Source organism: Anomaloglossus baeobatrachus, chromosome 8 (genome assembly GCF_048569485.1).
Source record: "Anomaloglossus baeobatrachus isolate aAnoBae1 chromosome 8, aAnoBae1.hap1, whole genome shotgun sequence".
In the NCBI taxonomy this organism is placed as follows: Eukaryota; Metazoa; Chordata; class Amphibia; order Anura; family Aromobatidae; genus Anomaloglossus; species Anomaloglossus baeobatrachus.
The window spans coordinates 195,574,749-195,587,620 of NC_134360.1; the positions used below are offsets into that span (position 1 = coordinate 195,574,749).

Here is a 12,872-nt window from a genome sequence, read left to right on the forward strand (position 1 = left end):
TATTGCACAACGTGCAGCAAGATACAGTATGCTGTCCAGAGTCCAGATGTGCATTGCAGCTGACGGGGGCCACTTTGAGCATTAAAGTTCAATGAGCGCCATATGCGTGACCAGCATTCAATGTTTTGGGGGGGTCATGGGTTTCATATCATAGCATTTCTGTATGCAAGGTGTCGATTCGTATTGAATTGATGATGCCCTACAATTTTTTAATTCACTTTTTTTCTCTATCTCGTTTTGTTTTCGTGATAAAAATGTTAACTCCGTTGTTTTCCACCAGGTGGCGCTATAGGTGGTTTCTACTTTACTATACTTAGACACCACTTCTGTGTCTATAGCTGCCACCGTTTTCACGTTAATGGCGGTATACAGGATATGGGTGGACACACTGTATAAATATTCTGTATTGTTGTATATGTTGTTTTTCTATTATTCTATGGTTCTTACAATGGGTTAACTGTCGGATTGTTTTACAGAACTGTTTCTACTACTGGGGGTTTGCTGCGTGGCTGGCGTACTATATCAACCACCCTTTGTACACGCCACCCTGTAAGTTTGAGAAAGATTGCATGAAACTTCTCGGTGCTCCCCGATCTTCAAGATCCGTCATTTGTTTTGTTTTAATGTCTTACAGCTTATGGGAAAAAGCAGATCAGCTTATCTATGATCATGTTTTTGGTGGGTATTTTCACAATTTAAATATTTTTTTTCTATTTTACGTGCTTTCATAGAAAACAAATCCTATTATATTGCAGTTTTCATATAGAGCACTAGATACATGTGCAACCTGCCATAGCTAGGACTATGGATTTACAGCCTGCTGCAAAACTGAATGTAATCTCCTATGGATCATTAGTTCCATTTATTTTATAAGTACATTATTTCTTAGTAAATCTTGTTGGTTTTGTTTTTTCTCAGATATGTGAAACTGGGAATTTCTTCATTCATGTAGCACTAAGTAATCTGAAAATAGAAGGTATGCTATCTATTTTATAGTTTTGTTTTTTTTTCTATTTGACTGCTAATTAAACTTGCATTAGGTGCTTAAAGAGTTATTCCCATCTAAAAGATCCTATCCAAATATGTAGTAGGTGTAATACTAATAATATTAGCAAATACCTCCAATTACAAATGTAGTATAGTTTTCCTGATAAAGCCATGTCTCTTACCTCATGTTCAGGACATTGCAGGATAATAATAATTGTATTCATTTATATAGCGCTATTAATTCCACACCGCTTTACATACATTGGCAACACTGTCCCCATTGGGGCTCACAATCTAGAGTCCCTATCTGTATGTCTTTCGAGTGTGGGAGGAAACCGGAGAACCCGGAGGAAACCCACGCAAACACGGGGAGAACATACAAACTCCTTGCAGATGTTGTCCTTGGTGGGATTTGAACCCAGGACCCCAGCGCTGCAAGACTGCAGTGCTAACCACTGAGCCACCGTGCTCTAAAATATCCATGGTTATGACCACTATCAACTAACTAACTTCGGCGCCAATGGTCACTACCACCCCCATCATCCTCCATGGGGCCAGGCTCTACCTGTGGGGAGCCCAACCATCCCTGCTGCGACACCATCCGCCCCAGGGGACAGCACCCGCAGCGGCGGCCGATCCCTGGCCGTACACCACAGGTGGCGACACGAGACAACAACTGCTTCCAATACCCTCATCATCCCACCATCCTTTTCCATCCCCTTTTTCTGGACACCACGGGGTGATGAAACCGGACAGGGCCACCCGTGACATCCCTTGACCCTCACCTGTCTGGTCACTAGTATTCCCCAGACCTCGTGGGGTGCTCCAGAAGTGACATCTTATGATTCGATGTAAAGGCAAGAGCAGGATTTGCAGAATTTTATACACCTTCTGTAGAAATAAATCCTTTCAGATAAAAGCAACTGAATGGCGCTCACATAAATTTCTGAAAATTTGTGGAGAATCAACTTGCCCTAAGGCCCTCAACTGCTTCACCAGACAGTACACCCATTTCCATCCGGCGTCCATTTATGCTTTATTCCGGCCACTTTGTTGTATTGTAACATCTTTATCTGACAGGACTGTAAAAAGAAAGATGTTTTCTCGCTTTATTCATTTTACAAAATGCCTAATTACTAAAGATTGGAGATGAGCGAAGCCAAGGATCATAGTTCGTACCAAATACAGACTTTACAAAAAAAGTTTGCGTTCGGACGCTTTATGTATGAACACCACTTTCTTACAACTTACTTTCATCAGTGATTATTCAGTCATTTTCATCCAATTTAATCAGTTTGGTCAGCATTCGATAAAAGTTTAGTCAGTCTTTTTCGTATGGGAAAAATAATTAAAAAAAAGTGCTCTCCGATGTGTTTTTTTTTTTTCCTTTCTTTCTGAGAAGATAGACTTGTATTTTTCGTTTTGATCCAACAGTCGGATCAAAATTGGACAGGTCTCTTTGATTTTGTGTGCAATGCTTGGTCTGCTGAAAATCTGACAAGTGAGTGACCCCATTCACTATCATAGGTATGAGTGCTATCCATAAAAAACACAGATGGCACTCATGCACAATAACACACGTCTAAATAAGACCTTAAAGTGTTATTCCTATTTCCAAGATCCCATCCACATATGTAGAAGGTGTAATAATATTAGCAAATACCTCCAATTAGAAATGTAGTATAGTTCTCCTGATATAGCCATGTCTCTTACCTAATCTGCAGGGCTTTTAGCTTGGGTATCCATGGTTACAACCACGAGCAACTGACTAAAGCGGGCTTTACACGCTACGATATATCTAACGAGATGTCGGCGGGGTCACATCGTAAGTGACGCACATCCGGCATCATTGGTGATATCGTAGCGTGTGACATCTATGAACGAGCAGAAATACTCACCTTCTCGTTCATCACTGACACGTCGCTCATTTTCAAAAAATCGCACGTCCTGTTGTTCGTTGTACCCGGGGCAGCACACATCGCTCCGTGTGACACCCCGGGAACGATGAACTGCAGCTTACCTGCGTCCCGCCGGCAATGCGGAAGGAAGGTGGTGGGCGGGATGTTTACATCCAGCTCATCTCCGCCCCTCCGCTTCTATTGGCCGGCCGCTGTGTGACGTCGAACGTCCCTCCCCCTTCAGGAAGTGGATGTTCGCCGCCCACAGCGAGGTCGTTCGGGAGGTAAGCACATATGATGGGGGGTTACGAGTTTGTGCGACACGGGCAACAAATTGCCTTTGACACACAAAGGATGGGGGCGTGTGTGATCGCAAATGTGATCGCACAACAAATTGAAACTACTAAAGCAGCCTTAAGGCCTCAGTTCCACTTGCGATTTGCATGGACAAGTGAAATCCGATAAAACATCAGACTGAACTCGCACCAGTGCAAAACTTATGGGGCAGTCTCCATCTGCGATTGATTTCTCATGCCATAACGGCATGCAGAATGAATCGCAGAACGCTGCGTTTGGCAGCGATTCTTGGCTCACGAACCCCCATACAAGCCTACGGGAGCATGTGAAACATCGCACTGCACTCGCCTGTCATCAGAGTGCAGTGCGATATATGCAGAGACAGACAGTGGAGGAGATGGGGAGAAAGTGTTCCCTCCCTCTTCTCCGCACCTGTGATGCGATTGCATCACAGACGCATGACCCTTGGCTGACGCTTGCAGCAGAGGGTCATTAGCATATCACTTCCTATGCTTTCGCACCGGAAGTTGAGCGCAAGTGGAACTGAACCCTCAAGGGGGCTTTACACGCTCTGATATCGTTAGTGAATTATCGTCGGGGTCACGGTGTTTGTGACGCACATCCGGCTTCATTAACGAGATCGCAGTGTGTGACACTTATGAGCGACCTTAAACGATCGCAAAAGAGGTCAAAATAGTTTGCCGTGGAGAGGTCGTCCTGAAACCAAAAATCGTTTTCTGCTTATTAGCGATGTTATTCCTCGTTCCTACGGCAGCACACATCGCTGTGTGTGACACCGCAGGAGCGAGGAACATCTCCACCGGCAATGCTGAAGGAAGGAGGTGGAAGGGTTGTTACGTCCCGCTCATCTCCGCCCCTCCGCTTCTATTGGATGCCTGCCGTGTGACATCGCTGTGACTCCGCACGAACCGCCCCCTTAGAAAGGAGGTGGTTCGCCGACCAGAGCGACATCGCAGGGCAGGTAAGTCCGTGTGACGGGGACTAACGAGGTTGTGCGCAACGGGCAGCAATTTGCCAGTGTTGCAAAACCGACGGGGGCGGGTATGATCGCTTGCTATCTCGCTAGCAAGATCGCAGTGTGTAAAGTACCCTTTAATGTCAATATATGAGTGAACAAAACCATTGTTACCTAAGCTGCAATGCCCTGCATATGAGGTAAAAGATATAGTAAATCATTAGAACTATACTACATTTCTAATTGGAAATATTTGCTAATATTATTATTATACCTACTACATATTGGGATACGATCTTGGAGATGGGAATACCCCTTCTGAGGCTGTTTTTTACTCATTGCATTCCAATTAATGAAACCTGTGGCTTTAAAGATCTGTAGCGTGTCTGCAAACTGCGGTAAAAAAAAATGTTTATGCTGCCAGAGCAGTAATATGGCCTTTGTCAGTGTAAGTATTCTGTGAACAAAGACACCTGAGGACAGCTGTCTTCAGGCAAAACGCATTGTGGTTTCAGTAAATTTTTATTCATTTTTTTTTTCACTTTTTTTATTCAACTCATATTGCTCATTAGGATTGATTTTTTTTTTTTTTTTTGTTACATTTTTGTGGAATTTGGAGGCAGATTTTGTACCTGGATCCGGTATGTGCTGTGTGAATCCAAGGATGACTGTGCCGATGTTTTTCATTCTGTGGATGATTTGCATCAAATTTTTGCCAAAATATGTTTCAGGCAAAGTAGATTTAATTTGCAGCAAAAAAAAAATAAATAAAAGATCTTCCACATTCTCTCTAAAATCCATGTGAAAGGGTTTTGTAAATCTGTATTCACTAATACTGTAAAATATATTGTGGATTTTTGGCGAGATTCTGATAAAAGTGCACAATATCTGAACATAACCTAATGGGTTTCTGTCTTTCAGGTCCCAGGTCGCGGAGATATCCCTTTCCCACACGAAATCCTTTTACATGGTTGTTTTTCTTTGTGTCATGTCCTAACTATACCTATGAGGTAGGTATTGGCAACTCATCACTCCGCGAACAAATTAACGTCCTAATCTGATTAAAGTAAATGCTGGCTATAATGGAAGTTCTGGCAGAAGCGTCTGTAAGTTTGCTGACGTACCTTTCTCTTGCTGACATATATAACAAATAGAGTGCAGACGCTCAGCGAGATGTGCAGTGCATTCACTTTCTTTCCTAAAGCCACATTTAATTGTAAAGAAAATAAAATATTTGTTTACTGCTTAAGGAAACACCAGAAGTATCATAAGATGTGGCCAGACAGATATTTCCATAGTATTACATGGGGGGTGCTGTTTAAATGATGATATAATACATCGATGATCTAAAGGGAAGCATTCGTCAGAAAAAGACATTGATTAAATCAGGTTTTTGTGTTATATATATATATATTATAGATTATATATCTATCTCTATGTGTGTGTATGTATGTGTGTGTATGTATGTATGTATGTATGTATGTATGTATGTATATATATATATATATATATACATACATACATACATACATACATACATACATACATACATACATACATACACACATACACACACACACACACATACACACATACACACACATACACACATACACACACATACACACATACACACACATACACACATACACACATACACACACACACACACACACAGAGATAGATGTATGTGTGTGTGTATGTATATATATGTATGCATGTACATATATATATCTATATATATATATATATATATATATATATATATATATATATATAATATATGAGAGAGATCTCTTTTTGGCAATGTTTGGTTTTCTCTTTCCAATTTATAGCATATCACAACTTGTATTAGAGCTAGGACACACGGCGAGTAAAACGGCCCCAGTGAAATGCAGTAAAAAAAAAATCACATTCCACTCTGACCCATGTTACACTATGGGGACGTTCCAATCTGTGATTATTTTCTCAGCCCTAATCAGACTGAGAAAACAGTCGCAGCATGCTGCGGGGGGGGAATCCAATCTGTCACTCTGTACAAAGGGCTAGTAAGGCGTACTACAGCGTATTCCCTACTAGGTGGCAGCAAAGTAGTGAAGGAGAGTGAAAGTAACAATGAACAGAAAGACAGCTGAAGTACAGCAGAGTAACCTCAGCAGGTAGTAAACAGGCGAACCACCAGGGGGCAATAGAGTAGTCAAACAGTCAGGGTCTAGCCAGGAAAGTCAAGTCATTGCAAAGGGAGGATCAAAATCAAGTCAGAAAACAGAACCGAAACTGAAGCCGGGAGATCAGGAATGCAGAGGGGAACACAAACAGACAGGAGCTGGAAGTCAGCGACTGGGACAGACGGACGAACGTGGGAGGGTAAGGTTAGGACACGGTAACAAGGAGTCAGATCAAACAGGAAATCTCACCAGAGCAAGTCACAGGCTGCAGAGCAAAACTATATCCAGCTTAGGAATGCAAACCAGAACGAGGCTGATGGAAATTAACCCCTGACATGACCAGGCCGGGTCTAGGAAACTCTGGAGTGGAGAATACCGGTCCTGGATCATGACACGATCAGAATGCATTCGCACCCATACAAGTCTTTGGGTGCGAGTGAAACATCTCACAGCACTCAGATGACACCGGAGTGCAGTACGATAATCGCATCAGCTGACAATGGAGATGTGGAGATTAATCCATCCCTCTCCTCCGATCGCAGGATTGGATCACCGTGCCATGACACTCGGCTTACAGTTGCAGCACAGCGGGAGCCGAGGGTCATTAGGATATTGCATCCGGTGCACTCGCATCAGATGCCATACGATCGTGTGGCCCCAGCCTTAAAAATGCAAAAAAAAGAAAAGAAATCTTACCATGTTTCACATTGGCCACTATGGCGATTTTAGATTCTAACTTCCTGCGGTTTCAGGAAACAACACATGTACATTATCCACAATAACAGACCAATCCTATATGTTGTATTAAAGCATCTATTGAGCGTATGCAAAGGGAGGAGGAGCTGTGACCTCGCCTATTGTGATTGATGAATCATGTGTTATCAACTGTGCATAGAGGTGCGATCGATCATTGAAATCCTGCCCCTATGATAAGGAAACTGCTGTAAATTCTTCCTGAAATGACAGAATAAATCTAAAAGATCCCCAGTGGCCAGTGTCAAAAGTGCAAGATAGTTATTTAAAAAAAACCATTGTAATTTAAAAAAAAAAAAAAAAAAAAAAAAAAAAATTAAATAAATATATAACTAAAAAATACCGCACACCATAAAAAAACAGTTTGGTGCAGATTTGGCAATTTTAGGAATTTTTTTTGTTATTAGAAAACTTGCACAGAGAGTTAACAACATGAAGCATAAGATTATATTCATGTACAGCAGATTTGCTCTAGAAATGTCTGACCATCTGATTGGGCTGTGCAGAAATCTTTGCAAATGATGCTCAAACAACAAGATTTATCAATGTTGAAAAATTCTGTATTAGTTTGCCTTAGGTGAACGCACATTTTATCTTTTTTCTTTATGTGAATACTATTTATCTACTAGGACGAATGCACTTAAAAATAATTAACCTCATCTATCATCGAGCCTCTGCACTATCCATTAATGGCTCCGTGGCCCTAGATGTGATTGCTATCCAATATGCCATCGTAACAAAACCTAGTTTCCCTTTGAATTGCCAACCTACAAAATATAGTTTTTGTGTGTATGTGTATAATATGTACAGTACAGACCAAACGTTTGGACACAACTTCTCATTCAATGAGTTTTCTTTATTTTCATGACTCTGAAAATTGTAGATTTACATTGAAGGCATCAAAGCAATGAATTAACACATGTGGAATGAAATACTTAACAAAAAAGTGTGAAACAACTGAAAATATGTTTTATATTCTAGATTCTTCAAAGTAGCCACCTTTTGCTTTGATCACTGCTTTGCACACTCTTGGCATTCTCTTGATGAGCTTCAAGAGGTAGTCACCGGAAATGGTTTTCACTTCACAGGTGTGCCCTGTCAGGTTTAATAAGTGGGATTTCTTGCCTTATAAATGGGCTTGGGACAATCAGTTGTGTTCTGCATAAGTCTGGTGGATACACAGCTGATAGTCCTACTGAATAGACTGTTAGGTGACATGCAGAAGAGACGTGTTTGGGCTAAAGAACACAAGAAATGGACGTTAGACCAGTAGACATCTGTGCTTTGGTCTGATGAGTCAAAATTTGAAATCTTTAGATCCAACCACCGTGTCTTTGTGCAACTCAGAAAAGGTGAACGGATGGACTCTACATGCCTGGTTCCCACCGTGAAGTATGGAGGAGGAGGTGTGATGGTGTGGGGGTCTGGTGGCACTGTTGGGGATTTATTCAAAATTGAAGGCATACTGAACCAGCATGCCTACCACAGCATCTTGCAGAGGCATGCTATTCCATCCGGTTTGCGTTTAGTTAGACCACCACTTATTTTTCAACAGGACAATGACCCCCAAACACACCTCCAGGGTGTGTAAGGGCTATTTGACTAAGAAGGAGAGTGATGGGGTCTACACCAGATGACCTGGCCTCCACAGTCACCAGACCTGAACCCAATCAAGATGGTTTGGGTGAGCTGGACCGCAGAGTGAAGGCAAAAGGGCCAACAAGTGCTAAGCATCTCTGGGAACTCCTTCAAGACTGTTGGAAACCATTTCCGATGACTACCTCTTGAAGCTCATCAAGAGAATGCCAAGAGTTTAAAAAGCAGTAATCAAAGCAAAAGGTGGCTACTTTGAAGACCCCAGAATATAAGACATATATTTTAAGTTGTTTCACACTTTTTTGTTAAGTATTTCATTCCACATGTTTTCATTCATAGTTTTGATGCCTTCAATGTGAATCTACAATTTTCAGAATCATGAAAATAAAGAAAGCTCTTTGAATGAGGTGTGTCCAAACCTTTGGTCTGTACTGTATATTTATGTATATATATGTATATTTATGTATATATATATATATATATATATATATATATATATATATATATATAACAGTATATCACAAAAGTGAGTACACCCATCACATTTTTGCAATTTTTTTTTTTTTATTCTATCTTTTCATGGGACAACACAGAAGATACGACGTTTTCTACAACACAGCCATTCGGGTCTAAGGCTAGTTTCACACTTGCGTTGTTTTCCTTCAGTTGCAATCCGCCGTTTTGGAAAACAGCGGAATCCGTTAACGGATTCCGCTGCTTCCCATAGACTTGTATGGACGACGGATTGCGAGTGATGGACCTGCGTTGCTTCCGCTGGCCGACGCTGCGTTGCATCCGCCGGCGGAAGGAACGCAGCATGTAACATTTTTTGAGCAGCGGAATCCTTAGGATTTCGCTGCGCATGCTCTCTGGCTCCCTGCACACGTAACCAGGGTGCATATCAGGTTACTAAGCAAAGCGCTTTGCCTAGTTACCCAATATTTACCCTGGCTACGTGTGCAAGGAGCCAGCGCTAAGCGGTGTACGCTGGTAACCAAGGTAAATATCGGGTAACCAAGCAAAGTGCTTTGCTTAATTACCAGATATTTACCCTGGCTACGTGCGCAGGGAGCCCGACATTTCCCCACTCGGCTCCGCCCCCACTCCGCATGTACACACGCACACACAGACACACACACACACACACACACACACACACACACACACACACACACTCACCTGTCCCCAGTTATGCAGTCCCCGCGGCACTGATGTCCTCAGCGCCATGGCCCCGCTCGGCTCCACCCACCCCACACCTCGCCCCCGCACACATTCTCAGCGGCCGAACGATCAGCTGATCACCCGGCGACCGGCTGCTGTGAGCGATCAGCTGATCACCCGGCGACCGGCTGCTGTGAGTGATCAACTGATCACCCGGCTGCTGTGAGCGATCAGCTGATCACCCGGCGACCGGCTGCTGTGAGCGATCAGCTGATCACCCGGCGACCGGCTGCTGTGAGCGATCAGCTGATCACCCGGCGACCGGCTGCTGTGAGCGATCAGCTGATCACCCGGCGACCGGCTGCTGTGAGCGATCAGCTGATCACCCGGCGACCGGCTGCTGTGAGCGATCAGCTGATCACCCGGCGACCGGCTGCTGTGAGCGATCAGCTGATCGTTCACAATAGTCTGCCGTCGGTAAAACTGTAAAGAAAAAAAAAAGCAGATTCCGTTGTTTTGTACCATCCGTTGTGCCACTATATGCAACACATCCGTTGCATCCGTCACACAACGCAATGCAACGGATGGCATTCAACGCAAGTGTGAAACTAGCCTAAACTGCTGGCAACAGATGTGAATATACCCCAAGTGAAAATGGCCAAATTATATCCAAAGTGTCAATATTTTATGTGGCCACCATTATTTTCAAGCACTACCTTAACTCTCTTAAGCATGGAGTTCACTATAGCTTCACAGGAGCCGCTGGATCCTCTTCCATCCTCCATGACGATATCACGAAGCTGGTGGATGTTAGAGACCTTGCGCACCTTCACCTTCAGTTTGAGGAGGCCCCACAGATTATCAATAGGGTTTAGGTCTGGAAATGCTTGGCCGATCCAGCATCTTTACCCTCAGTTTCTTTAACAAGGCAGTGGTCGTCTTGGAGGTGTTCTTGGGGTCGTTATTAGTGTTGAGCGTGTAGTTAACTATTCGTACTCGCTATGCTGTTCGCGAGTACTGTCCGCTATTCACATATTCGTTACAAGTAGCGGACGCAATGTAAGTCAATGGGAAATACTTGTTAAGTAGCGAGTAACCCAAAAGCCGTACTTTTCGTTTGATTAGCGATTAGTACGGCTTTCGGGTTACTCGCTACTTAACGAGTATTTACCATTGACTTACTTTGCGCCCGCTACTCGTAACGAATATGCGAGTAGTGGACAGTACTCGCTAACAGCATAGCAAGTAAGAATAGTCAACTACACGCTCAACACTAGTCGTTATCATGTTGGAACACTGCCTGCGGCCCAGTTTCCAAAGGGAGGGGGATCATGCACTGCTTCAGTATATCAAAGTACTGTACATGTTGGTATTCATGGTTTCCTCAATGAACTGTAACTCCCCACAGCTGGCAGCATTGGTGCAGCCCCAAACCATGACACTCCCACCACTATGCTTCACAGTAGGCAGGAAACACTTGCTTTTGTACTCCTCACCTTGTTGCCGCCACACACCCATGACACAATCTGAACCAAATAAATTTATCTTAGTCTCATCTGACCACTGTACGTGGTCCCAGTAATCCTTGCACTTTTTGCAGGCTTTCTTGTGCATCATCTTTAGAAGAGGCTTACTTCTGGGATGATAGCCATGAAGACCAATTTGATTCAGTGTGCGGCCTATGGTCTTCTGTCGCCCAGGAATAGGGGGTACTCAGAACCGGGCCAATGGGGTCGCTTCTAGAGGTATCACGGTGGCGTGACCCGGTCTGTGATCCAAAGCTCCACAACAAAAGGGGAATATGTAAAGGGAGATTGTCTGTGACACCACCCATGGGTTGCGGTGATGAGATGGTGGCACTGCCGCTGCCTCTGGGGACCGTGCCCGGGACTGATGGTGTGGGGGCAGCAAGGTGGGATCCCCTGCACGGGTAGGGGAGTTGTAGTCCCGGGGCCCAATTGGGAGTTGTGGTGGTGGCAGGGCTTGCAGGGATCAGCACACGTACAGTTCGGTTGTCCTGGTGTTGGATGAGGCTGCTTTCATGTGTAGGGTCAGGAAACGGTCTGTTTTGTCAACCAACTTGCCAAATGGCCGGTCACCTTTGGCGGGTGTCTTCGGGTCCCACACCCAGATGTACAACCAGGGCCCACCTTTCCACACTCTGCCTGTCTCTTTCTTGTCTGGACTAGTCCGTTTGAACGGCCTCCGGATCGCGTCCCTCTCCCTGCACCGGCGGGCTACAACCCTGTCCCGGTCACGTCAGGATCCCCGCGACCGGATCTCCGTCGCCTGTGGCCCTCACGGCCACCTAGTCCAGTAGTCCAGGGCTCCAACCCCGGCTACCACTTTCTCCCGGGGAGCTCCAAGCTTACCCTGTCAGCACTTCTCTGACTACTGCACAACTGAAACTAAAACTCTCTCCACTTCATTAGCTCCTCTCGCCCCCCCTCCCTTTTTCCTTGGGAGGGGGTGAGTAGGGCCTGATTGACTGGTGTACATCTGTGTGGGGATTGTGTAGCTGCCAAGGAGGATTAATTCTTTCTGTGACTACCTGGTTTTGCCAGGGCATCACAGTCTCAACACTGATAGGCAAACACTCACCCCTGTAACCTCTGCAGCAATGCTGGCAGCACTCATACATCCTCTGCATCTGACGCTCAGCACATGCACTCAACTCCTGTGGTTCACCATGGCGAGACATGTTCTATACTCACTTCTGTGATATATACACACAAACACACAAGTAAAAAAAAGTATAATAATAACTATAATATATATATATATATATATAATATTATAAATTAGAAATTGCGCCATGCATGTCCATGATGTTTGGTATTTCAGTTCAGCTCCATTCACGTATATAGTAAAGGGCAGGACTGTCAAACATGGAAAAAAAAAACAAAAACAAAACCCTTTTCTCTAATGCTAGACATTGTTTTCTAGGTAGGAAGCTGGATTAGTTTCACTGTGATGACCCAGTGCGTTCCAGGTATGAATTCTTGCCCATACCGCAATCTGTACTTGCTCTCCATG

The 12,872-nt window shown here is 44.0% G+C and overlaps 1 protein-coding gene across 2 annotated transcripts in view; it reads left to right on the forward strand.

Moving 5' to 3' along the window:
• LOC142250184 (very-long-chain enoyl-CoA reductase-like) overlaps window positions 1-12,872 on the forward strand; it is an 88,857-nt gene that overhangs the window by 74,495 nt on the left and 1,490 nt on the right. For both annotated transcript variants that reach the window (XM_075322352.1, XM_075322353.1), the window contains 5 exons: window positions 477-549; window positions 635-678; window positions 919-976; window positions 5,080-5,168; window positions 12,783-12,828. In XM_075322352.1, the coding sequence (XP_075178467.1) occupies window positions 477-549; window positions 635-678; window positions 919-976; window positions 5,080-5,168; window positions 12,783-12,828 (310 nt within the window). The remainder of the gene's footprint in view (window positions 1-476; window positions 550-634; window positions 679-918; window positions 977-5,079; window positions 5,169-12,782; window positions 12,829-12,872) is intronic.